Genomic DNA, 25527 nt, shown 5'->3' with positions numbered 1-25527 from the left:
ACGAGCGACGACGGGCAACTGGACTGACCAAGACACTTTCCCGAAGCGGAGCCCTTTTGCCCTTGAACTTTGATCCGGGGTGGAGTTGGCCGATGCCACTGGGATGAGCCTCTTTCTCGTGAGTTGTGAGTGGACAGGGATGGAGCAGATACGAGTTCACCCTGACACCGTCTGATGGCATGTCAGTATCGTGTTTACCACTTTGGCATTCAGTTTGTGAAGTCGTGTTCCTGCACCTGACCCACGAGCTGCATGCCGCGTATAAAGTTTAAATCCCCCCGCACATGACATTGAGGTGGTCGCATCTTCGTCCAACGACATAACGAAGCAAGCGACAAAAGGCGTGGTCGTTCGGAACACACGGCACTATTGGATACCTCAACTCGTACTTGAGATGGAGGAGCGGGAAGGCATGGAGATCCAGAGGTACCTACGCCTTCTGCCACCCCCGTCACAACCGAGGAACGAAATTAACAGCGCGATAAGAAATCTACGATAGGTTGGCCATTTCAAGCTTGGGAGAAATTCCAGAGCTTGGCTCACTTGGCGTCGGGTTGTTGAAGTGGCCCTTGCCAATGTCGTCACTTTTTCTCTTGGCACTCCGCTCGCTTCCCTTCGTCTCGTTTGGACATGGATCTTCCTGGCGTCGCAGGTACGTTGGAGGTGCTCGCTTCTGTTAAGGCCTTGACGGTGTGCTCCGGGATCTACAGTACCGTCTGTCGCCTCACTGCCCGAGTCTCTACCTGAAAAACGAAACTTGAAACACCCGGACTGCTTGGCTGGTCCCAGCCTTATCTGAGTAATCCACATGCAAGGTACTCGGTACATTTGGCTTCGGCGTATTTTCTGGACTGCCTCAAGCGCGCATTCCCCCTTCCTTTACGAGCCTGCCTTGACTGCAGCAGTGCTCTTCGCTTCGGCACCATGCCTTCCTTTGCCCGTCCCTGTCTTGAAGCACCGAGGCTCCTCAGCAAAAGGGAGGGGCCGCCGCACACAATTTCAAGGGCAACGACGATCACGGAGAAGTGAAAACCAAACCGAAAAGCAATTTCATTAGGCCCCGTTCATGTCCGTGTTTCGCACGCGACATGCCGACTTCACCCACCTCCCTTCCCTCCCAGGCACTTTAAGTAGCCGCTTGCAGATTTCATCCGCGCTGGCCAGGCCCATCCCTTCAGCACACGAGTCTATGATGCCGAGATCTTGGAAACCACAAAGAACCGCAGCGCTGGATACCGGAAGCTGGAGCTCGCAACGGGCGGACTTGCTCCGCTCTTCAGCTCTCAGGGTCCATTCGTCTCGTCTTCGATTATTCGCACACTCTCAAGAGTCTCCGGAAATGACTGTCCATCAGGCGGCTTGTTAGGTGATTTACTCCACTCTTCAGCTCTCACGGTTCGTCTCGTCTCCCAGTCCCGGCATCTTCAATTTGTTTTCAGATGGAGGTCTCGCGCCTTCCTGTGGCTTTCGTGGACATGTGCCCCTTCCACTTTCACGAGCTTCACCCACAAAACTTGCCCTCTGGCGCCGTAGCTATCTAGGCAAGCCACAGCAGCCAATTCACACGCGTGCTAACAGAGGCTCGTCTGTTCCACCAAAGAACAAATTACCGCTTCATAAGGATTGCCCTTTAGTAAGACTTCTGCTTCGAATCGAAAATGAGAGGGCTGCCCATGAGCCTCGCTCGATTGAGAGACTCGCGTTTCTCTTCGGCCATAATCGACATGGACAAAGCAAGGGGCCGTGATGCACATCAGTGTCACGCATCTGTTGCTTCCCACAGATGTGACTGACCCTGAAAAGTTTCAGCTTGGCCTTTCATGACTGACTGGCCTTTTGACCTTTTCGGGATCCGCACACTGCCTGATATCTACACAGGCCTAAACGCTCTGGGTGAACACGAAGCAGTGACACACTATTCGAGGTAATACGAGGGCACGCCTCTACTCAACCTGCATCACGTATGGTGTACGCTAGGACAAAGTAGTGCGGGGGTTGTATGTGCACCATGTTGAATTCTCGAACGACAATCCGGATCAATCCCACCCACCATCCATCGTGAAAGTACGGGGTAAAATGCATACTATCTTTTATACTTGCGATTCCGGGCCAGCCATGATTGTTAAACTATACTTCCTTATAACCGGTCCTACGTCCGCCGCTTCATTGATGGACTTGCAAGGGACTGCAGATTTCCAAGGCCTAGGATTGGTTTTCATTGTGACTTGTGAGAGATTTACCATTCGGCCAGCCAGTTGGGGAGTCGACACGAGACAATGCCATCCTGGCTACGCCAACATGTCCTGATGATCGACAAAAGCAGAGTTGAGAAAAGACATGGACGAGTCGCCGAGTGTTCACGCAATCGTAAAATCAGTCACCGGCATTCTTCCCTTATACTCTCTGCTGCTGGCAAGTTGTATGTTTGCCAAGTATTCTTCTGAGCCGCCGACTGGTGATGCTTGCCGGCCATAAAATTCAAGAGATGAGGACACTACACCACTGCATCTTCAGTGTCAGCCGCTCCTTGTTCGGATACGGAGATAAACGGGGCCCGTCCCGGTGCGACTTCCAATGTGCTCCGAGAGGCGGTCAATGCAACGCCCCAGAGAGCCGATAAGATCACAAGTCAGTCGTGTGGTATTACCCACAAGAATGCCTGCCTTCCTTGCGTTGGCGAGGGTACGCGTACCGGACTGTGAGTTATCATCATATTTCCCCCTTTCAAAACCCCCATTTCTGCCTCTTCTCCAGGCATAACCCGTCGCTTGGTGTCTCAAATGCATGTGTCGCCGTGACACGGCATGCACCACTGAGTGCTGTGTGGCCGTGTCCTTTCTGCGGTGAACCTACAGAACCGGAACCGGCAATCAAGACCGCTGCGTTCCGTTTCATCTTTATCTACCGAGAAAGGCGTCTGTATAAAGATGGTTGTCATTCGTTGTTTCGGACGGAGACCATGGGGATTCACGCACAAGAGACAGATACGGTTCGCTATTCCCTGACTGACCGATATGCCTTGTGCTTTATGCTTCGGTCACACAAGATGAGTGCGGGAGGCCTCGTCGCCTCGCTTTTCTTTTTCTTTTCCTTTTTCTCTTCCAAATGTCGGCGACAGTATTTGACATGTTGGACTGCCGCCTGCCGGTATTGTGCTCGTGCTGCCGTTGTTGTCATGTTACTGTCACCGACCGATCTGTGGTCATTAGTGTCTCCTTGTATGTGCAGGGGGAACCGCTTGAATGAAAGTCAGGTGCAAACTCTCAAGTACATTTACTTTTACTTCATCGATTAACGTCCGTCGTCATGTTACTATTGACTTATCATTCTCATCGACTTTCCACATTCCCCGGTAACCTCAATGGTAATCACTAAATACTCACTGAGTATCATCTCAGACACCCGGTAACAGTGACGGGTGACCAATGCCAACTGACTTAGACCTGAGCGACCTCATTTACAACAATTTCCAGGCGCTAGTTCATCCGCTATACTCTATTACAAAGGCAACGTAACTGTATGGGGTGACGGACACAAGAACAAAGTACGAAAATGACAACGAATGAACCGACTCGGCCGTTAGGCTGAAACAAGACGAGACAAAACAGAGGACGGGAAGAGAGACGATTAAACGAAACAAAACATATATGGGATAGGAATGTGTGTGCGGTGTTGTTTGATACATCTTCTTGTTATCCCTTGTTAGAAGTGGTGTTCAGCCACTCACTACCAAAGAGAGAAGTTATGCTACATTACCTGACAAGCGTTCGTTAAACTCGAACATTCGAGGAAGCAAGGTGGCTGAAACACAGATTTCAAAGGTTGAAGAAGTTCTTCCACCAACCTCGTTGGTTTTGCAGTGGCTTACCTACCTACCTACCTGGTCAGGGATATGCCGTATGAGAGCTTCTACGTTTCTTTCTCGAAAAGAGGAAAATGCCGGCTAAATCACAATGTACGAAAGGCAAAATGGCTTTTCTCATCTTTGAAAGCAAGATTGATCTTGGCAATCTACCCCATTGTATGTCTGTCTTTCTTTTGATGAATATAAAAGTTTAGCCCGGGCCAAGGTGAGAATGAAGAAGTCTTTCATTTTCACGAGAGTCCAAGAGAGAAAATAGAACAAAAAGTAGATACAAAATCTCTTCATCAAACCATAGAGATTGATGCACGTTATGCTTATCCACGTCTCCTTTCAATCCCATTACTTCCATCCGTTTCTTCATCCCTTTTTGCGCGTATATTAGTTACCTCTTTGGGTAGGTATCCAACATTCTCATCTTTACCTAGTTCTATGTTTCGAGCAGGGTTTTAGTGTAAGCCCAATCATACCCCCTACGCAGCAACAGGAGCAAGGTAAACACAATCGCTCCTAACATCCTTTCCATCCGTCCCCATCGACAAATAAAGCCCATTGCCGCACGACAGCATATTCCCCCGCCCATTCGCCGACAGCGTCAGCTGTCCCGTCCCCGCATTCACACACCCTTTCACCCGCTGCATCGTGCCCGCTGCCACGCCCGCCTCCACATCCGCCTTGAGCTTGGGCCGCACCGACACCGTCGCGCCCTTGTCGCTGACCAGCACGTAGGCGGCGTATACGGACGACTGCCCGGCGACGGGCTGAGCTAGTTCAAGGTAGCCGTTGGAGTCGAGGACCCAGGTTGAGGTCAGAGCGCCGGCATTTCCGGGAGCCGGAACGCCGGAAAAGGATTGCCAGGCGATGACGCTGCCGCCGACTGTGTTCATCCAGCGGGTGGAGCCGTCGGGGTAAGGGGTCTGGGCGCGGAAGGATAGGCCGCGGGGTTTGCAGACTAACGGCACGACGGAGACGGGCGTGGATGTGGTGGTTGCGGTCTCCACGGCGGAGATGGTGAGGGTGGTGGTGGCGGTGATCAGGTCCGTGGCGCCGATGGTTTCGGTTTCGGTGTCGGAGAGGGTTTCGGTTACGGAGATGATGTCGGTGGAGGTGGTAGAGAGGGTGGCGACGACGGTGGTGAGTGCGTCGGAGGCGGTCACGGTTACGGTCTCAACGGCGGCAACGCTGGCGGTGATGGTGGATGCCGTGACGCCGACGCACTTGCAGGCTTTGGAGTACTGGGACCAGTCGGCGCAGTCGGCGGTGGCGTAGCTGGGGAGAGGGTTGGCCTCCTCAATTTGAGTCAGCGTGTCGCGAGCCTTCAGCTTGAAGGTCTCGATGTCGATGGGGTTCTGGTAGGCCGTCGAGGTCGAGGTGACTTCGGGGAGAAGCGAGATCAAGGTCGTGGTGTAAGGAACGGTGACGGTCTCGGTGAGGAAGTCCGTCTCGGTCGCTAAAGTGACTGTGATGACCTCAGTGAGGATACGGGTCTCGGTTGAGGCGATTTCCGTCGTAGTCTCGGTGAAGAGGACGGTGTCCACGGCGCTCTGGACGAGCGTGACTGTTTCCGTGTAGGTGCTTGCTGATGGGGTCACGGTGACGAAGAGGTTGGACTTGCAGTCCATTACTCCCTCGAAGTCCGCGAGAGCAACAGCTGTGGATTGTCCATCGTCAGTTTATGAATCTAACTCTTGGAGCACATGAACATCCATTTTTAACATACCCTTCAAGCAATTGTTGTTGCGACAGCAAGCAGCAGAAGCCACCTGCAGCAGGGCAGCCCCCGAAAGAGCGACAATACCAAAGTTTTTCATGATTTGAACGAGTGACTAGACTGGAGTGAAGGAATGACTGAGGTGAATCCAACCTTGAGGTGAAGAGAGATTGAAATGGTTGTTGGGACTCGGTTCCTTTTTGTCACCACTCATGTTGCCCATTCCATTACTTTCATCATTTTACAGACTTTCAGCTCGTCGGCGGCGCCCTCTTTTGGTCGTAAGAATTGATAATTCGACCCGTTGTAGATTCAATAGCGTCGAGCGCGATGGGGAGCGGCCAATGTTTGCTCAGAGCCGAAATGGGTTCTTGCCGGCATCAGGGCAGTTCGAGCTCGACGGTCTAGACTTCTGGACTTTTCAAACCCCTGAACCCATGGTCCCAGCTGGGTTCGGTCTAACGCTTTTCTGCCTTTGCTAGCGAGACTCAATTACACAGTTTGACAGTAGTGTACATACTTACCACTCTACTCTACCCAATCCACTAAACGACAAGATGAAATGTGAAGATACGCTCGCTCGCTCGCCCACTGTCCAATCAACGTACACACTTCGTCCTCTTGGGTTATGACATCTCACTTTCTATTACATTGATGATGGACAACCGTTGTCGCTTTGATCCCTACACAGAAAAACAACAACACAAAACCCCTAACAAGATGTGAACTCCCCTTCCCTTGGTAATGCAGATAGATACGTAGGTAAAAGGATGGCCCTTACCAAGTGCCTCGGTAAACCACCCATATCACCCCGTAACCCAGCCAATCCATGGAAACCCAAAAGATCAATCCCAGCTGACCAAACGGGGAACCATCTTGCAATTCGTCGTACACATTAACCATAAGAGAACCGACTGGTAATTACCTAGCTCCCAGTCTGTCTCCTCGCTAGCCCCGGCCGTCCGCTGACACTGCCATTACGACTACCAATATTTTCATTCACCGCCGACGGCGCCGGACTCGACGACCGGCTCCCTGCTGAACCAACACTCTCAAACTTTTCCACCAAGTCTAACACCCTCGTTCTCGTCCTCTTGGGTAGCGCACCCGGGCCAGGAGAGGGAGACGGACGCGGCGGTGGAGGTTGCATTGCCTGCGACTGCGAATGAAGCAACTCCAAACCGAGTGACGACGACTCGTGTGGTTGTTCTTGTTCTTGTTGTTGTTGTTGCTGCAGCTCAGCCAACGCCTCAGCAGAAGTCCGCACCTCCGACACCGAAGGCAGCGCGACCTTCTCCATCTTGACCGCCTCGGCTACGTGTAGCGTCGCGGTGCCAGTGTCGGATACACCGCTTGCTACGCTCCGGAGGGAGTGCACGCTGTAGGTTGAGCGGATGGAGGGGACGTAGGATCTGCGGTGGGTGTGACCACGGTCGTAGGTTTTCTCGGGGGAGGGCGAGGGTAAAGGGGTGATTTGAGTGTGGTTTTCTCCTGATGGTGTTAAGCCGGATCCCTCAGACGAGGGTGTTGTGGGGTTGAGTCCCAGTGTGCTTGGTTGACTGCGGATGGCGGTGCGGGTTTTGGTTGGAGAAGGAGGTTGGAGGAATGAGAAGTCTGGCGACTGCTGCTGAGGCTGTCGTTGAGTAAAATCTGGCAGTTGGGGGGAAAGTGATGGCGAGGTAGGATGCGAGAGGGAAAGGATGAGTGGAGATGGAAGGGCTAAATCCAGCAGAGGAAACGGCGAGGGGGTCCGTTTGCGCGTAGGGCTCCCATTTGAGTCAAGATAGATCTGAGGATGGTCCTGACCGGGGACTTCTGACGCAGGCGTTCGCGTCGGGTTGGTTTCAGAGTCGGAGTTTGTATCATTTCCCGGTCCTCGAATCGGCAGGTTTGTCTCCGACTGAAGCTCGTGCTCTGACTGCTGCTGGCTACCGCCGGATATCTTCCTCGTACTCTCGCCGGCAATGATTTCGATGGTATCCGGTGTCTGTCTTCCAGCCCGTTCCTTCCCCTTCCCCTTATCAACATTGATGGGGGTTCCGCTTCTACTACTTCTGCTGCCCCCCTCATTGACATCACACAAAATGATAGACTCCTCCCGCTCAATCTCCGCGTTAACCACCCTCAGGCGCTCTTTGGGCACAGTGAACATCACCTGCACCAACCGTTGCTCGACCGCCTTCTCCACATCCCACTCATCTCCCTGGCCTCCATCTCCCGCGGTGTCATTATGCTCCCCTCCAGCGGCTTGACCAGCCGATGACTTCTCTCCATTAATATCCCAGGCCTCACGGCCCTGCTTCCTCCTCACCAGCCCCAAGCCCAAGGCGCCGGGATTGAAACCGATCAGAGAGAGGTGAGGGTGATCAAAACCACTAGCTTCGTTACTATGCAACAAGCTCTCCTTGGTCGGACTATCATCGCCACCGGAGCTGCCTGACCCGCCCGACCCTCCGTTGACGCTGAGCATCCGCTTAAGGCTGCCCAGCCAGCTGCGCGGACGGGAGTCGAGACGGGAGTTTCGACGAGTTTTGGATGGCGAACTAGGGATTGGTTCCCAATCCTCTTCGGATTCTTCACGTTCTCCGCCTTCTTCCGCACTCGGCTGCTCGTTGTCGCCTGACCCGGACATAGGAAACAAAAGATCAGCGCCTTCGGCCTGTAGGGAGTTGAAGTTGGGAGTTGGCGTGGGAAGATTGGATTTAGCGGATGCGAAGGCTGTCGAACCGGAGTGGGATCCACTAGAAGCGGAGGGGGCTACGAGGGAGTGGTTGCTGCCGCTGTTGCCAGACTCGCCGCTGCCGGAACTTCTTGGTTTGGGAATATCTCCAGCTGCGGCCGCTACATGCTGATGATGGGCAGGGGAGAGTGGGGGCGCCTGTTGATGCTCTCCGCCTGAAATGAAACTGAATGCGCTGCGGTCGGAAAGGTTGCTTCCCGTGCGATGGTCGCTGCCTGCGCGGGCGTCGTCCGAAATATCCATCATGCTCTTACTCAATGGGTTGGATGCCCTAGACTTGGTAGACTTGTTGGATGCTCGGCGGGCAGGTAATGTTACCACACGCGTTGTTGTACTAGTAGGTGATAGGGGCTGGTGCGTGGCAGCCTCGAGCGAAGCAGCGGTAGCTGCCCGGTGAGTGGTAGTCACGGATCCATGCCGGCTGATTTTGGCGGCCAGAACGGCGTCCGCCACGTCCACATCAGTCTTCCAGCCCCGGACTTCCGGGTCTTGAGATTGCCCCTGCTTTGGAGAGAAGGATATGACCTCAGGCGGTGGTAAGCCGGGGCTTGACTTTTCGTCGTTCAAACTCCCTCCGCTTCCACTCTCACTGGTAGTTGGCGCATATGGCGTGCTGGCCACAGCTCCAGCCCGTAGGATGCTTCCGGCTGGGGTAATGAATGGATCGTCGTCATATTCGGGGCTGATCAGCCGCCCGGACGTCCCTAGAGCTCTTCCGTCTTTCTCGTTGTATTCGTCGTCTTCTTCTGCTTCCTCGTAGATAGGGTGGATCCCATTAGGATTCACGTCCTCTCTTCCAGGCAGCGGCGCAAAATCCATACCATGAGTAGGGATATAGAGGCCCCTCGCGTTGCGTAACCTGCCGACTCCGGACCCGGTGCTATTAGCAGCCGGCGGGCCGGATGGCTGGTAAAGACCTGGTTGACCAACAACTTGATACCCACCACTCAGATACCGGGTGCCCTGCCCGTTCGAGTCGCTGTTTGTGTTCCAGGGGAACTGGAAGCCGAATCCGCTGCTTCCCTGCTCGGCCAGATCATTGTCGTAACTGGTGTAACTGGATGGATTCTCGCCCCAGTCATGAATGTTATGCCTGATGGTACCCCCAAAACCTGTGCCGTAGATACTAGGGGTCATGCCCTTGGACAAGCTGCGAAGAGCTCGGTCGCGCTGAGCCCGGCGGCGTTGTCGTCGGCGCCATAGGAAGAAAAGCACGGCGAAGATGATAGCCACGAGTGGAACCCCGAGACCGAGAGCCAATCCAAGTGTAAGACCGAGATTATGGCCGACCTTGTTAGAAGCAGGTGGATCGCTTGTGGTAGGAGGGATATCGACGGTTGGATTGCCATTCGAATTAAGTCGCGGGTTTGTATAGGCTGTCGACCAGGACTGAGACGTTATGTTGAAGAATCTCGGAGTGTTCGTGACAGCAGTCGACTCTCGTTTCTCGAGGTTGCTGCCATCGGTGATACCTATCAAGGACTTGAGCCATCTCTTGGCCTTTGCCTTGGAAGAAGCTGCCTTTGGTGGATTGATTGCCCACCCTCCGTAGACCATCATTACGTTCCCTGGCAGGACCACAGCACCGTGACCATAGAGTCCCTCTCCTTCTCCGAATATCTGTGTCCGATCGTTCTGGGGAATCTCCCACCGCCAATCATCATAACTTGCCCCGATCTTGATTACCACAAGCTGTGGCTCCGCCGGTTGAGACACATCGCCTACCCAGCCTCCTAGAATGACCAAGCTGTCTCCATTCTCACTCAACACGGTCGTGTGCCCTGATCTGCTATCCACAGTCGTTACTGACGGCCCGGCTGTTTCTTCTGTAGGTGGACTAATCGACACGTAGCTCCATGTCTCTTCCGGCAGACTCCAGATAGCCGCGGTACTCATGTTGACAAAGGCATGCTGCGTGTGGCCGCCCAGCAGCACATGAGAGGTCTGCTGGGTAACGATGCCGGATCGGTTCGTGATACTTGGCGTCAAGGCGGTGAAAGTGAAGCCTGCTTCCGGGATAGGAGGGCCGCCAAGTTGGGGGTTGGAGATTGTGAAGCTGGTTCCATTGCTGTTATTTTCTGGTTCTATAACGTCACTCATGCCGTCGCCTCCGGGAGGTGTATTGTTTGAAGGCTTCGCTACAGAGGAGTCTGAAGAACGAGAAGAGATCTTGAGCATACGATTCGAGTAGTGCGCTGATGCCTGCCATGTCGACGCTGTGGAGTTGGAAAAGGGGCACATGCCGCCGTAGATGTAGATGACGGGATCAGAAAGGGTGGGGTAGATCTGTGATGAGAAGGAGAGCGAAGAGCCGAGGAGGCAAGGGATTCCTGTTCCTATCCCTATACTGCTCTTGGGGTTCTGCTGGGTACTGTACTTTGTCCAGTCGCCTTTTGCGTCACCGTCTTCCTCGAAGGAGGGAGTGTAACTCCACACCGCGGGAGTGGCATCCTCGTCTTCATAACCTGACGCACGTCCAGCGGCACAGTCACCTGCCAACACTGCCAAAGTGCCATTCTCCAATAACGTTGGCGCAAACCCGCCCGTCTTCGACTTGGTAACGAAGGGTAGGCCAGAGGTTAGTGTTGTCGGTTTGAAGGAATCGGCATCCAGAGTCGAAGAGGTGTTGACGGCGAGCAAGTCAACGCCGTTGTTGTCCACATTAGGGGTGAAGATGTATGCGAGTCCATGATCGGCCGAGTTAGTGGAGAGAAGCGACTGAGATCCGGAAAGCAAAATGGTAGTGGGCGTGTAGGGAAGAGTGATGGCGGCCACTGGTGTTGCTGCTGCCGCCAGGGCGGCCAAGCAGAAAGATGTGGTGAGTGGAATCCAGTGTCGTCGATGCCCGGTATGTGATGTTGTCGTCGGTTGCCGGGATGGCGGCCATGTTTCGGACGTGCTTGGCGGTGAGGGCGCTAGTCGAGACCCGGATCGGTGTCGGGGCCGGGGCCGGACCATGATTTGGGCGCCCCGGAAGATGATGATTGGCGGGGAAGGAAGTGCCCGTTTGCTCTGTCCTCGTCGTCGACGTCGCTCTAGGGAACGGACGACTTGACCATTGTTCCTCCAGGTCCTTTCTTTCCTTTCTTTTCCCGGCTGCGGTTCTACCTTGGGTGTTTCCAGATGCCAATCGGTTTGTCCCGGATGGCGGAACGCTCACTGTCTCTGATCTCCAAGTACGAAGGAAATGTTGAGGTCCCCACTTCTTTCCCCTTCTCGAAGGCAGCGACCGCAAATCTGGAATGTAGAGACGGGGGAGTTGGAATGGAGAACGAAACGTGGAGTTTTGGTGATAAGCGCAGACTAAAACTTGACCTCGCTGCAGGTACTAGAGTTTTCCCCGCAGAATGCGGCAGCTTGCTTGCTTTTCCGCGTTACTTGATGTGCAGTGCTGGTACTGTGATGATGATGGGACGAAAAAGGAGGTTTGCAGCGGCCCTTCGTAAGGCTGAACTGAACGTCAAGTCAAAGTGAAGTCAGGGTCGATGATACATTCACCCGTCAACCAGTTAGATCTATCTGTCTGAAGAGGGAAGGACCCTTGCCTGCCTCGACCGATCCGATTGCACGGCAGCGATGGTCCCCCAAGACAAACCCAGACCGCACAACAAGGTGAACAACAAGCGGCGGCGGCAATTGGAGTGAAAAGGATTAGGGCAATGTTACGGTGTGAAGAAAATAGAACTGATTGAAACTATCTACCAAATCGTCTCAGGCACCTTGGCCGCCCTTCGTCGACGGACTTGCTCTCACCACCGTGAGGAAGCCAGCCAGGTCCCAGTGGAGCTGGCTGACGGTTGAAAGCAGGGAGGCTGGTAAAGCCGGGCTGGGCGGCGCCGCGGTTGGGGAGGAGGAGGGAGGGTGTGGAGTGAGGAGGAGGAGGGGGTGTTTCTAGCTTCGCTGCAGGTCTGCTTGCGCGCGCAGACATCAGAGATCATGATCCTGCCAAATCAACAATCACCGAACACGCCCCTCCCATTGGTCAGTTTCCCGCGATGCGATGGAAGGCTCAGGGAGGGGCTGTGCAAGATGCCCAGGGCGCGCCCAGTCCACACCAGTCTCGTCGTCGAATCCGGAAATCTGTCGCAATTGCATTCGAGTCCCATTGATGCGCGCGCGGTGGAGTTGGTTTTCTACTGTACACCGGGCGGGCGGCTGGGATGGAGATAGTTGGCAGGGAAACAAATAGTGGGACAAGGTAAGCTTATCGCTGGGATCACCAACCAAAAAATAAACAAAGAAAATGGTGGGGGTGGGTCGAAACACCGGACTAAGAGGGGCGTGAACTGTAAGATGATGGGAGTAGGGCCAAGAAACAAACATTCGTTGGAAGCTGGACATTGTCATCTTCCGCTTTCGTCCTCGTCACTTCCCTCCCATGTTGATCAGTGTCAGTCGTCGAACTGTAAGGGCATCACATCGACTTGCGATGATCCAGGCCGTCAGCTGCCCGCGCAACACCAAGGTCGACTCCCTAGTAACACACGAGACAAAACCGACGGCCGTTCTCAAACCGAGTAACCTGAGGAAAAGTACGATTCATATCTTCATGAGACACGTCTTTCACCCGCGGGGAGATGATGGCAGCGTACGAGACCACAACTGTGGCTGTGACAAGTGTTACACCTCCCAGATGATGACCTGGGACAAGGGAAGAGACAAATTGATTTCAGCTTCGTCTTACGTTTGAATCAACCAGAAACAATATCCCTCAAGCCAGAAGATACACCATCTTGTTAAGGTAAATCTGTTGTTACATACTTAACCGAGAATCCAGACATACACTTTACCCTTGACCAAGCCAACTCCGAACAGAAAAAAATAGTACCGCAAAAGTCAACAAACATGTACCACCTCCAACACCATTACAACCGCCAAAGGCGGCATCTACTCGCCCCAACTCACATTCATATCAAATTCCGCATCCGAGGCGTCATCCACAGCCAGCATCAAGCTATCCCTCTGCTTCGTCAACTTGGACACCTTACCCTCCATCTCCTTTCTTCTCTCCTTCAACTCCCTCACCAACCTCTCCGCCTTCTCCGCCCTCTTTCGCAACGTCTCCGCCTCCTTCTTTGCCTCCACCTCCCCTTTACCCAGCCCATTCAACAACGCATCCCTCGTGTGTGACAACCTCTCCATCTCCGCTTTCAGGGTACGGATCTGCTCCTTTTGGGATCCCATCTCGGAGTGCAAGTCCAGATTCTCCTGCTGGATCTTGCCTGCCTCGCGCAGCTTGCGGTTGTACTTCATCTCCAGCTCGGACGCGCGCGGCGGGTAGCGCGGCTGCACCGTCGCCATGATGGTCGGCTGGGTTTCCAGCAGGCGCGTGTGCTCCACGCCCGGGTGGACGGCGTGGGCGGGCACGACGAAGAGGACGCTCCTGCCTGAGTTGGCGAGGCGGTAGTACCGCGTGGTGACGTCCACTTGCACGATCCCCCGGCTGAAATAGGCGCCGATGAGGTCTCCGTCGACCTTTTCCATTTGGTCGAAGAGGCTGGTGTTGTTGTCGTCGGTGCCGTTGTCAGCGCCGGCACCCGTCTGTGGGTTCTTGTGCCACATTTCTTCTCCGACCGCGCCGTTCTTGCGCCAGACTCGCTCCTTGGCCTGCAGGACCGCCTCGCGCTTGTCGAGAAGGCTGTGGATGTACTCGTAGACGTCCTCGCCGGAGTTGACGAGGATGTACTGGTCCTGTGGATAGGCCACCACCCGGCCCGTCCGGCCGTCGGGCCCCAGCTTGCTGAGCACCTGGTGCGGAATGGCTGCTTCGCCGGCCAGCGCGTCGAGCGCGTTGCCGTAGCTGCGCTCGAGCTCGTGCATGCGCGCGACGAGGTGCTGCGTGAAGAGAAGCCATTGACCGAGCAAGGTGGTGCGCGCGTGTTGGAGCTCTTCGGTGTCATGGGCCGCGTCGGTGGGGAGCACGCTCAGCAAACCGCCGGTGGCAGTGTACTCGTGGTCGAGGCGCTCCAGGCAGGAATTGGTGTGAATAAGCAGATTTTGGAGATTGGAGTAGGGCCGAAGTTCCCTTGACTGGTTTTCCTGGCCGGTGGTGGTATTGGAAGTTACGGGGGGCGAATAGTCCTGAATCTGGGTCAGGGGGCAGTGGTAATCAGTGCCGTAAACCTCATTGCGCCCACGGACTTCGTTGATCAGCGAGACAAGGGGCTTGTGGTGGTAGATATCGTCAGTGTGGTAAGGTGTGCGAAGGTCGTTGAGGAAATCGAAAGCTGAGTTCAGTTCGAACTTGATGGCGAGATCGTCGTCGGCCGATGAGGCACTGGTCGTACCCTTGCCCTTGGAACCTCCCTGGGCAAAGTCGCTACTGACAAAAGGAGCGCCATCAACTTGAATCTCGGCGACCTTGAAGTCTGGCTGCAGCAATTGGATGAGGGCACAGAGAGATTGGGCATGTTGCTTCAATGCAAGGAGCGTCGGCGGAATGCCATGCGTGGAGAGATAGCCACAGTTGATATGGCGGAGTAGCTCGCTCTTGACGTCCTCATCGTTGATTCGTGACCACTGCGACATGTAGGGAAGCGCATAGTCGGTTGCTTTGACGTAGCCCTTTAGTCCTCGGTTTTCATCGTGTTCGTGGTCCGCCAAATGAGCGGCCACAATCTTTCGGCCTGGTGGTGTCATGGTGTTGGAAGGTTGGTGATGTTGATTCTGGTCGCGATGAGGACTGGCTCTCCTTGCTGGTGATAAAGTTGAAGTTGAACAACATGTTTCTGCTAAAAAGGCGATTACCTCTTACCATAAGTTGTGCCTTTTCTTCCATTGCCATTGAGATGGTTCATTGTCTCCTCGACCATACAGGCCAACAAAGAGCCGCAGTCCTTTGCAATGTAAACGAGGCATTGTCTGACAGAGCTATCCGATGCCAAATGCAGCTGTAACAAAGAAAGCGGAAACGAAGCTGTAAAGAATAAAGGTGACGGAAACAGCAGAGAAGCTTGCCATCATGTGCTTTGTTAGTGTCTAAGGAGCCGGATCTGAGTTATGTAAGGGATACACTCGAACTCGGTGAGGTGCGCAAGCCCGTTATCAAATCAACCACATCATTATTCCGGATAAATTTCACAAGGTGATTCCTGTGTGGTTTTCTCGGCATCTCAGCGACCCGTTTGTTCCCTATGTAGTGCGTGAACTCACTCAGGAGGTTGAGATACTTGTGCCACTTTCACTTTGCCGTTGTTCAAGTGCAATTGTAAACGCCGTTGGACAAATATTGACACATCTGTTCATGGTCATTCATCTCGGTGTAACCTACAATCGAATCTTGAGGGATGCTGGTCCTCAAGTGGTACCGATCGCGGGCTTTGGGGGACTGCGATCCAGTTGTGAGGCCTCCTCAATACTGACACAACTCTTGAGCACTCTGGCCAGTCTGGCTCGAATCCCGGTCCCTGAGCACCAAGGCGATGTGAGATATTCCATAATAGATGACCGCAGGCTGCTATCGTGAAGCACTCGTTGTTAAAGGTCTTGTGTCGAAACCGCCCGTGTGGCTTTACGATCTTGGGTTTGTTGAGACCGAGTACCGCGAATATGTCGCCGGCCTCATTCGCTAGAAAGGATGGAATCGTGTCCGTGTGTTTGCTTTGCGATGAGAACTCCCGAGCCATCGGTTCAAAGGATCCGAAAGCGGGACCCACAACCACGAGGTAGGTAATCTTAAAAGCTGTGGAGCTTGGATTTGCGCACCCTTCTGGGCCTGACCGGCTCACTATGTACCTACACACTTGTCGCATTCCTTGTTGCAGGGCCACGTCATATGCTGCGCATGGAGGGAAGGAGTGGAAGTTCGGAAATGATAAACACAAGATGGCAAATCCGTCGCATCGCAAACACAAAGTTGAATGTCCCCTCAGCTACCATGCGCAAGCTGTTTTGGCGGTCCATCGTAGTCTGGATCTCAGTGAGAATTCTATCGTGATGCGGACAAATCATGTGAGACTGAAAAAAAAGAACCAAGCAGAGGGTTCAATACCCGGCCAATTGCTTTACCGTGTCATCCAGTGGCTTTTGACGCGGTCGTGCATGCCCCCCAATCGACCATCACAGCTGAAAGTTGCAGTAGCGCGGGGTGCGGAAGCGGAGCTCTCTGCCTAGTGCACAATTGAAAGACCAGTCTTGTCCAATCACAAGTCGGCAAATCATCCAATCCAATTTAGTGTAGCGTACTGTCTACATTGACCCTTCCCCAGGTCTCCTCTGATTGTCACCAAATGTACACTAGTAGTGTACTTTACACTAAATGGCAGACATTGACGGTGACCATCGTCGTCGACGGCAGCGGCGGGAGATACTTCATTTCTACGGTATCGGTAAGTGGGTTGTGGCCTCGTGCCGGATGATTGCCCTTCGGATTGACAAGATTGACAGAGCCCAGAGAGTCGGTTCTGAAACAGATGTTCATCGACATGGTCACTGGCGCACCCTTGTTTCGGAAACACTGGTTGCACATCACTCTTTCACTATGGCTCCGACGTAATAGGCTAGCAGTGACACGAGCTTGATGTGAGAAGCGCTCACGGCTTTCGGCATCCCGTTGATGAGAGCCAATCTTGAAATGACGGAAAGCGCCGCCCGTTTCAATGTCGGTCGGGCGCTATCATTTCTGCTCTCATCTGTCAGTGTCGTTGTGGTGGTACAGTAGTCATTCGCCGTCAACCCAAAGTATACGTGAATTGGATGCAGGTAATAGTTTGTAGTATGTACCCTACGCGTAGAGTTATTTGCTGTCTTGACCTCCGTCAGAGGCTGAAAAGGAAGCTGAGCGCAGGCTCAGTCAGGTTGGCATGGGTCATGCAATGGCAGTGAATTTGCTAGTGGCAGGATCTCAGGTCGGGTTTCACGATTGCGGTGATCTAGACCGTGCCTGCCATCCCAACTCAACGGTGGACACTGCCAAGTACCAGGGCCGCTTTAGCCAATTATGAGCGTTTTCTTGCGCCATACGCCCCACATCGTCCGAACTTGATCAAGTTGGCGGGAAGGAATGAAAGCAATATTATGTAGCTATGTACTATGTACTGCGTGCAGATTTCCATCGCGCGTTGCGTCATTGGAGATGTCGCCCTCCTCTTGGATTTTCTTTGGCGACCACGTAAAACTTGATCAAGGCAAGAACCTGAGGCTATGACAGAAGATGCACACAAAGGAAAAATGGAAACGATAGACTAGGAAGCTTGAATATCAAAGCTTGGCTTCATCATCGGGCGTCCGACAATTTTCTTAGTATGTTGATTGATAGGGTCCAAGCTCCTTCCTCGTTTGCTCCCTTGGATCATGAACACCTTCCGTTTCACTTGACCAAGTGGGTATTTTGGCAGTGCTTGTCGATTCCCCTTCCATTGCATTGCCGTGGAACATTGAAGACGCCGTACAGCGCACATATTGCGTTGCCTTGCTTCGTTCAGTTTTTGCGCTTGCGTGTGCAAAAGTTGCGCACCCGTCACCCAATTCTTTCCTACCGACCTTAATCAACAACGCGAGTCACACAACAAACGAGACAAGCTAAGACGAAGCCAAGCACGGCAGTCTCAAACACCCCCGGTTCAAGAAATAGCGTGAGTCCATTCCTCCACTACCTGGGGCTCTCGTTGCTTTCAATTTGCACTTATCCACATGGCCTCCCCCCTGCCATCTCCAGCGTCTCCTTTCCGTTTTTCATTCAAAAGGGTCAGATCTCACCCGCCAGGGACACTCCGTCGAAAGCTGATCTCTGGAATCTGGAATCAGGGTACCAAGGTACCACTGCCGGAGGTAGGTATCCAGAAAGATACACGGGTGCAACCTTCTTGACCACCCAGAAGCTGCCCTGTCCTGGTTCCTTGCTTCCTCTGCCGTGGCCTGCAACCTAACGACGTAAATGCCCAGCCCTCCTCCCTTCAAGTCCTCCTCCTCCCCTGGTCATCACATCACTCTCCCGCCACCCTCACTTTTTTTCATCTGCTGCTTGTCTTTTCTTTCCACTCCCTCATCTTCACTCTTCATCCATATGGCCCTTCTTCTAACAACTCGAGTTGCAGTGGCCCAACCCTCCTCAACCCTACCTAGTCCCAGCTCCCTCTGCTGGTGAGCTTCGCGCCAACAACAACTGAGCACACCGAACTCGAATACCGACTATTTGACCCACCAGATTGAGGAAACGAAATACCTACATTTATAGTTTAAAGCGGGTTATCCTGCGAAGCCGCCAAAATGAGCGACATACCTAGTAACACCTCCAACACGGATGAGGCCAAGGAGCCGGTCTCGCTGTCGGGTAGGTACATATAAAAAAAATAAAGAATCGATAAAAGGACATGTCTAGAATGTGGGCAACGAAACTGACTGTGAATCAATGTAGGCATGATTGTGACCTTGGTCCCGATCCTCATCACATCCGCAATCTACCTAGCGATTTTCTTGGTTTTGCGCAAGAGCAACCGAAGATACTATGCTCCCAGAACCTACCTTGGCAGTCTGCGAGAAAATGAACGATCACCAAGCTTATCAAGTGGCCTTTTCAGCTGGGTCAAAGATTTCTGGAAGATACCCGACGTTTACGCCCTTCAGCACCAGTCGCTCGACGCATACCTGTACATCCGCTACTTGCGCATGGCCGTCACCATCTGCTTCGTCGGTTGTTGCATCACCTGGCCCGTCCTTTTCCCCGTCAATGCCACCGGCGGTAACGGCTTGAAACAGCTGGATATCTTGACTTACGGCAACATCAACCGCGAGACACAATACAACCGCTACTATGCCCACGTTTTTATTAGCTGGATCTTTTTCGGTTTCGTCATGTACCTCATCATGCGAGAGTGCATCTTCTACATCAACCTTCGCCAGGCCTTTCTCATCAGTCCTCTTTACTCGCAACGCATCTCGTCCCGTACTGTCCTCTTTACTTCGGTCCCAGAACCCTACCTCGACGAGCAAAGGCTGCGCAAGGTCTTTGGCGCCTCCGTCAAGAATGTGTGGATCACAAGCGAAACTAAGGAGGTTGACGAACTGGTCGAGGAGCGCGACAAGGTTGCCATGCGCCTCGAAAAGGCCGAGGTCAAGCTGATCAAGCTTGCCAACAAGATCCGCCGAAAGGCCATGAGCAAAGGTGATGTCAACGACGTTGACAAGCAGGCCCCCCTGGATGCCGAGTCCGGTAGCATTGCGGCCCGCTGGGTCCCTAGGAACAAGCGCCCGACTCACCGTCTTGGACTCTTGGGCCTGATCGGCAAGAAGGTCGACACGATCGACTGGTGTCGCGAGGAGCTTACGCGTCTCATTCCCGAGGCTGAGGCAGCCCAGGACAAGTACCGCGATGGAGCCTTCAAGAAGGTCCCCGGCGTTTTCATAGAGTTCAGGACCCAGGCCGATGCTGAAGGAGCTGCCCAGATCCTGGCCCATCACCGGGGACTGCACATGACGCCCAAGTACATCGGTATCCGTCCCAATGAGATTGTGTGGAAGTCGCTAGCCATTCCTTGGTGGCAGCGTGTCATTCGTCGCTATGCCGTCTATGCCTTCATTACCGCCATGATTATCTTTTGGGCCATTCCTGTGGGTGTTGTTGGCATCATCAGCAACGTCAATTACCTTAAGACTATCTCATTCCTGACATGGCTCGACGATATCCCCGGCTTCATCTTGGGCGCTGTTACCGGTTTGCTGCCCTCCGTCGCTCTTTCCATCCTCATGTCTTTGGTCCCGGTCGTCATCCGTATTTGTGCCAAGCTCTCCGGCGAGCCCTCGCTCTCCCGAGTCGAGCTGTTTACTCAGCACGCTTACTTTGCTTTCCAGGTGATCCAGGTGTTTTTGGTGGCTACTGTCGCCTCATCTGCCACTGCCGTCGCGAAGCAAATTGCTGACAATCCGGGCTCGGTGACGAAGCTCCTTTCCGAGAACTTGCCAAAGTCTTCCAACTTCTACATTTCCTATTTCATTGTACAGGGCTTGAGCATTGCGACTTCGGTCTTGACGCAGGTAGTCGGATTCTTCGTCTTCAACCTTCTGTACAAGTTCCTTGCCAATACCCCTCGTGCTCTTTACACTAAGTGGGCGAACCTAAGTGCCATTTCCTGGGGTAGTACCATGCCAGTCTATACCAACATTGTGGTCATCGGTTAGTTTTCCCTGCCCCCTCTACCATACATGCACCTCACTAACTCGATTTGTAGCCATTGCGTACGCGACTATTGCTCCTCTTATGCTGGGCTGGGCTACGGTCGCTATGGGCTTGTTCTATCTCGCCTGGCGCTACAATGTCCTGTTTGTCACGGACACTCAGATCGATACGCGCGGCCTCATTTACCCTCGTGCAATCAAGCAGCTCTACACTGGCATCTACCTGGCTGAAATTTGCATGATTGGCCTTTTCGGTGCCTCTGTTGCCCCCGGTCCGCTTGTCCTGATGGTGGTCTTCCTCATCTTCACTATCCTCTTCCACATCAGCATGAACGCTGCCCTCAACCCGTTATTGTATAATCTGCCTCTTACTCTCCTTGCGGAGGAGGAGGGCCCTCTGCTCGACACTCCCGTTGACTCGCATACCGCTGAGAACGGGCTTGGTGGCGAATTGCGCAATGGCGTTAGCCCGACAACTGGCGCTAACTCTACCGAGAAGGTTCCGTCAAACGGTACCAACGGTGCACAGAGCCGCGCAGAAGATCCTATTCTTGGTGCGAAGGAAGCCCTTGATGCTTCGAGGCACCAGCCCAACCACGTGACGGGCAAGAAACCCAACTTCTTGGTCAAATTCCTCAAGCCCTGGATCTACTCGGATTACGACACCCTGCGGGCTTACCTCCCTAGGGGTGTCCAGCTCGATCCGTACACCGAAGAGGTCGAAAGAGATGCGTACTGCCCGCCCAACGTCACGTCGGATGTACCGCTTCTTTGGATCCCCAGCGATGCCAATGGTGCCGGTGTGTCTCGCCAGGAGGTTGAGCACACAAGCCGAGTCGTCCCCATCACGGATGAGGGCTGCGAGTTGGATGAGAAGGGACACTTGGTTTGGGATCGGGAGGGAACTAGGCCTCCTATTTGGGAGGAGAAGATCTACTACTAAAAGTAGATCCATTCTGTCCAACGCCTTTTGTTTGTTACCTCGGTGGAGGCACGATCAACTTAATATCCTGACGTCGTTGCCCATGGTTTGGATTGGAACCTTGGTCTTTCGAACTCTTTATACCCGGCATACTGGCCTCCTTACCTAACGAGAAGTAATAATTTTTCTCAACTGATTGTTTGTCATGGCCTTTGTCCTAATCACTATTCGACTATGGGGTTTTTGTCTGTTGCGAGCTTGGAGTAAAACGATGGTCGGCATTTGTCGCTAAAAAGAGATGAAATCGATTCCGAATTGTTTACTTAATGAGATGTCATGACCCAGGGGTTTAGATACTATACCTACGCAGTATGATCTCAAAGTGTTTCAATGTAAACTGATTGATACCCTGCTGCACGAAATGGTATATAACATAAAAATGCAAATTGCTCATGAAAATGATTCCTCCTCGACCTGAACCAACCAAGCCAGCCGGCTAGCCCCCTTGGGGCCTATCGATAGCCACTCTGACTTCCATACGGATATGGCGCATGCCTCACCAGTCCAACACTATCATCCTCATCTCGTGGCCCAGGCAGAGGATCATAGTACCCGCTGCTCTGGTTCCTGTACACTCCTGGTCCCCCATGATACGTCATCGTACCCCCACCGCTACCACCACCATTGCGACCCTCATAATAATGATGCTCATCAACCGAAGCAGCAGACCCGCTTCTTCCTCGTCGCTCATACTCCGCCGCCCTCGGCATCCCTCCCCCCGCACCCAAATCCAAGCTATCAAAGCTTTCCGTCCTCACCGCATGAGCACCTCTATAACTCGTATCGGGTACGCGCCCATGCCCATGCCCATCATGTCCATGTCCATACACCACCCCATGTGCATAATGGTGCTGATGCGCCTGCGCCGGCGCTTCCAAGTCCCCTATTGCTACTCCCACTCCCGTCATTGTATCCTGTGGATGTTGATGATGATGATGATGAATATCCACCTCGCTCATGGTCGTCATGGACGAGTCGCTGCTCTTTTGTCTCCCTCGGGTGCTGGCGCCCCGCAGAGGAATGCTGTTTCCCAGCGGGTGACTTTCCTTGTCCAGATGGAGATAACTCACGTCCCTCTCGCGCTTCTTGACGCCCACGAATAACCACCGGATGCCTCTGCCGAAACCTTTGACCACGTCCCAGATGTTGATGGCGTCCCAGAGGGCGAGGATGCCCATGGGTCCACCGTGTTTTGGGGCAGGGCCGGTGAAAGCCAAGTCGCTGCCACCGCGGGCGCTGGTGTATGGTTTGTAGGGGAAGGCCCAGAGATGCAGGATAGCGAAACAGGCCATTTCGAAACAGAGGAGTAAGGAGGGAATGCCGACTTTGATGTCGGGATAGGCCAAAATGGAGTTGGGTTCGACGATGTGAATGGTTTCCGATGTGGCTACCGAGATGGCGACGGATTGCCAGAAGGAGAGGAAGATGACGAGTTTGATGGCGAGGACTTTGAGGAAGGGTTTGTGCGGGGAGAGTTGAGGGGTGGAGCGCAATTGGACGTAGAATTGGATGAGGGCGTACATGGCGATGGTGACGGCGATGGATTGGATTGCTGTTATCTGTTTTTGGGTTAGATGACCAAGACTAGAATGGTGTGAGAGAGGGAGGGAAGACACGACATACCCAAATATGCCCAAACATGGGCGAATTACTACTCTCGCAATACCGTCCATAATACTGACTCAAGACTGCCGCAACCGTCATGGCCACTCTCACAAAGCAGTAATGATAGACCCCAATCCAGATAATGTTGAACCAGGTCAGCCCACTCCTCGGCGTCCTCCAGGGACCCTTCCTGTGGCCGCCACAGCACTTGGCCATCCAGTTCAGCGGGAACACCCAATCTTTGATAGGCTGCATCTCGCGGAAGTAGTCCTTTTGCGAATGCAAATCGGGCGCGATGTAGTGGCACATCAAGCTGAAGAAGGAGCTAATGGCAAAGGCCTCGTAGCAGTCGCTGATGACTTGGAAGTAGATGGCGTGGTAGTAGTAGCGTAAGGACAAAAAGGAGGAGCAGGCGTAAATTGGGACCATGAATAAGATACGTATGATTTGCTTCTGCTCGTTGGGAACGGTGTAGTTGGTCGCGTGTCGCATGATCAGGTAGAAGCTCATAGCTATGGCTACCAGGGTCGAGGCAGCGGCGATTACGAGGGCGAGGGAGTGGAAGGTTAAGGGCCCGGCTATGGGACGTTCATCGCCAGGGTGGACTATGTGAACGTAGATGGGTTATTAGTGACTTGGTCTTCTGGAAAGGAATAGGGTCGAGACAGAACCTACTTCGTAATTCCTCCAACGTGGTGTTGCAGAATGAGGAACCCATGATGGGCGATTATCGGCTTGCGCGGCCGTTTTGGCGCAAGCAATAATACTCTTTCGTTTTCTGTTTTGATCGGTAACGTCGTGGTTTATGGGCAGAAAAGATTCGGCGAATTTGCAAAGGCCGCAGGATCGTGTCGGATACGTAGTAGACCAGAGCAAAAGGCGAATCGCAATTCGTTAATGAATATACTTCCAGAAACTTCCGTTAAGCCTTTCTTCTTTTCAAGAAATTCGTCGCATCAAACGTCTCGTTATAATCGGATGTTTCCACTTATTTTTCATGCGCGTCAGAGTTGCTCGCCGGGCGCAATGCGATGTCCCGTAATGACCACCAGCACCTATTGATACAATAGGTATGTAGGATGCAAAAAGTAAGGTATGCGAGTAACAGTCCTCCCCCTAGCAAATTCCAACTTGTCCCGTTGGACTCGTCCTTTGCAAAAGAAAAAAAAAAGCCCGTCATTCAACAGCGCATTCCGCGCTGTGAGACTTCAGATTGATTTGACTACGCCGCCAAATTGCGCAGCCGAAATTGGGTGTTCGAAGGGAGGGGCCGGAGCGGGCAGGTTGGTTAGCTCACGCGCCGCGGGTGTCTTCGTTGGTATCGATCTCTGAAATGCTATGGCGCTCAAAGCTGGAATATCGAATTTCGTTGTCGTTCTTGTTCGTTCACCAGCCAACAAGCAGCCGGAAGAGAAAAAAAATATTGAAGCAGTGAAGAGAACAAGAAGTGGTGGTAGTCAAGAATGACACATCTGGATTGCTTGGTGAAATTTCGTTTGGTTCGCGGGGATAGTTTCGGAAGCTGGAAGAAGGCCGAGTGCGCAACAATCCGTGAAGGAAGAAGGGAAGAGCAACTGAACCTAGAAGGAAAGGAAGGAAGAAGAAACAAAACGACAGGTAGGAAGATAGGTGCCTAGATGATGGCGAAAGGAAGGAGTGAGTGACAGATGGAGAGAGTAAGTAGACTGAACGAAGAAGTGAGAGGTGAGGTGGGAGTGGAAGGTGTTTTGTCATTCAGGTCCATTCAACCCTGCACCGCCCTATCTAGCGCCGTAATAGCCGTGGAGCGAACGCGAATCCCATCCATGCCTCCTGCTAAGGTAGTGTAGGTAATTCCCTTGTACTCGCCGGCCCAACACCAGCCAGGGCACTGCACTATAAATGAACATGTGACTGCGCCACATTAAATATGCACGAAATGCTCTACCCCATAGGGTACCGCGCGTCTTCACTGCCTTCAAAAAAAAAAAAAAAAAACCTCGCGACAAACGGGATGGATGGATGGATGGAACGCTCGGGAAGCTTATCCATTTCATCCTCAATCAGAAGTTGGGATAATCAAGCCCATCGCGCACATCATTTCCCTGCTCGTGACTGCTCGTCCCGCTCGATGTGTCTGCGCCATGCCGCGCACCGAACATCGTCATTCGATTTTATCTTTCTGATACCCAAACCTCTTGTGAAACCCGTGTCAAATCCAAATGTCCATCCATTCGTTCCCGCATGCAACCCCACTGCCTTTCGGATGAAGCGGGGATGGGGCCAGAAAGCGACGGTAGGCAGGTTGAGCATAAACTGGATGCACACCCCTAGAACCCCTGCTGCAAGGGTCCATCTTGGCCCCTGAAATTCCCCTCTTGCCGATCCCTGTCGCGTTCCTGAATTGCTTCTTCGCCAAGAAAAACGCCTCCACTGTAAAAGGGTCGGCTTGCCTAGTTGGACCAAACTTGAGCCTCGCCAGCTTTTCTCGGCGCCAACTACATACACATGTCTGTTAGGTATAAGCCTCGCGAGAG

At 53.2% G+C, this 25527-nt stretch overlaps 5 protein-coding genes across 5 annotated transcripts; 1 reads left to right on the top strand and 4 right to left on the bottom strand.

The window, feature by feature from the left end:
* Window positions 1–4242: 4242 nt before the first annotated feature.
* On the bottom strand, window positions 4243–6085 carry B0T23DRAFT_244464 (uncharacterized protein). The gene is made up of 2 exons (XM_062834095.1): window positions 5583–6085; window positions 4243–5513 (listed from the first exon to the last, which is right to left on the bottom strand). Exons 1-2 carry the CDS (start codon window positions 5671–5673, stop codon window positions 4336–4338), a joined length of 1269 nt encoding a protein of 422 aa, XP_062688810.1. The 5' UTR covers window positions 5674–6085; the 3' UTR covers window positions 4243–4335.
* A 413-nt stretch (window positions 6086–6498) lies between these two features.
* On the bottom strand, window positions 6499–11271 carry B0T23DRAFT_325902 (uncharacterized protein; the record flags this gene model as incomplete). The annotated part of the gene is made up of 1 exon (XM_062835532.1): window positions 6499–11271. One exon carries the CDS (start codon window positions 11269–11271, stop codon window positions 6499–6501), a length of 4773 nt encoding a protein of 1590 aa, XP_062688809.1.
* Window positions 11272–12930: 1659 nt separating this feature from the next.
* Window positions 12931–15256, bottom strand: B0T23DRAFT_244447 (uncharacterized protein). Its single transcript, XM_062834094.1, has one exon. The coding sequence runs from the start codon at window positions 14950–14952 to the stop codon at window positions 13201–13203; it is 1752 nt and encodes a 583-aa protein (XP_062688808.1). The 5' UTR covers window positions 14953–15256; the 3' UTR covers window positions 12931–13200.
* A 3122-nt stretch (window positions 15257–18378) lies between these two features.
* B0T23DRAFT_244438 (uncharacterized protein) lies at window positions 18379–21613 on the top strand. The gene is made up of 3 exons (XM_062834093.1): window positions 18379–18583; window positions 18668–20422; window positions 20478–21613. The coding sequence occupies exons 1-3, from the start codon at window positions 18520–18522 to the stop codon at window positions 21365–21367; spliced, it is 2709 nt and encodes a 902-aa protein (XP_062688807.1). The 5' UTR covers window positions 18379–18519; the 3' UTR covers window positions 21368–21613.
* B0T23DRAFT_244422 (organic solute transporter Ostalpha-domain-containing protein) lies at window positions 21613–23917 on the bottom strand. The gene is made up of 3 exons (XM_062834092.1): window positions 23687–23917; window positions 23030–23616; window positions 21613–22965 (listed from the first exon to the last, which is right to left on the bottom strand). The coding sequence occupies exons 1-3, from the start codon at window positions 23727–23729 to the stop codon at window positions 21859–21861; spliced, it is 1737 nt and encodes a 578-aa protein (XP_062688806.1). The 5' UTR covers window positions 23730–23917; the 3' UTR covers window positions 21613–21858.
* Between the last annotated feature and the right edge of the window lie 1610 nt (window positions 23918–25527).

Source organism: Neurospora hispaniola (assembly GCF_033458365.1).
Source record: "Neurospora hispaniola strain FGSC 10403 chromosome Unknown B0T23scaffold_9, whole genome shotgun sequence".
Taxonomy (NCBI): domain Eukaryota; kingdom Fungi; phylum Ascomycota; class Sordariomycetes; order Sordariales; family Sordariaceae; genus Neurospora; species Neurospora hispaniola.
Note: the sequence above shows the minus strand (reverse complement) of the source record. Positions and strands in the feature narration are given on the sequence as shown.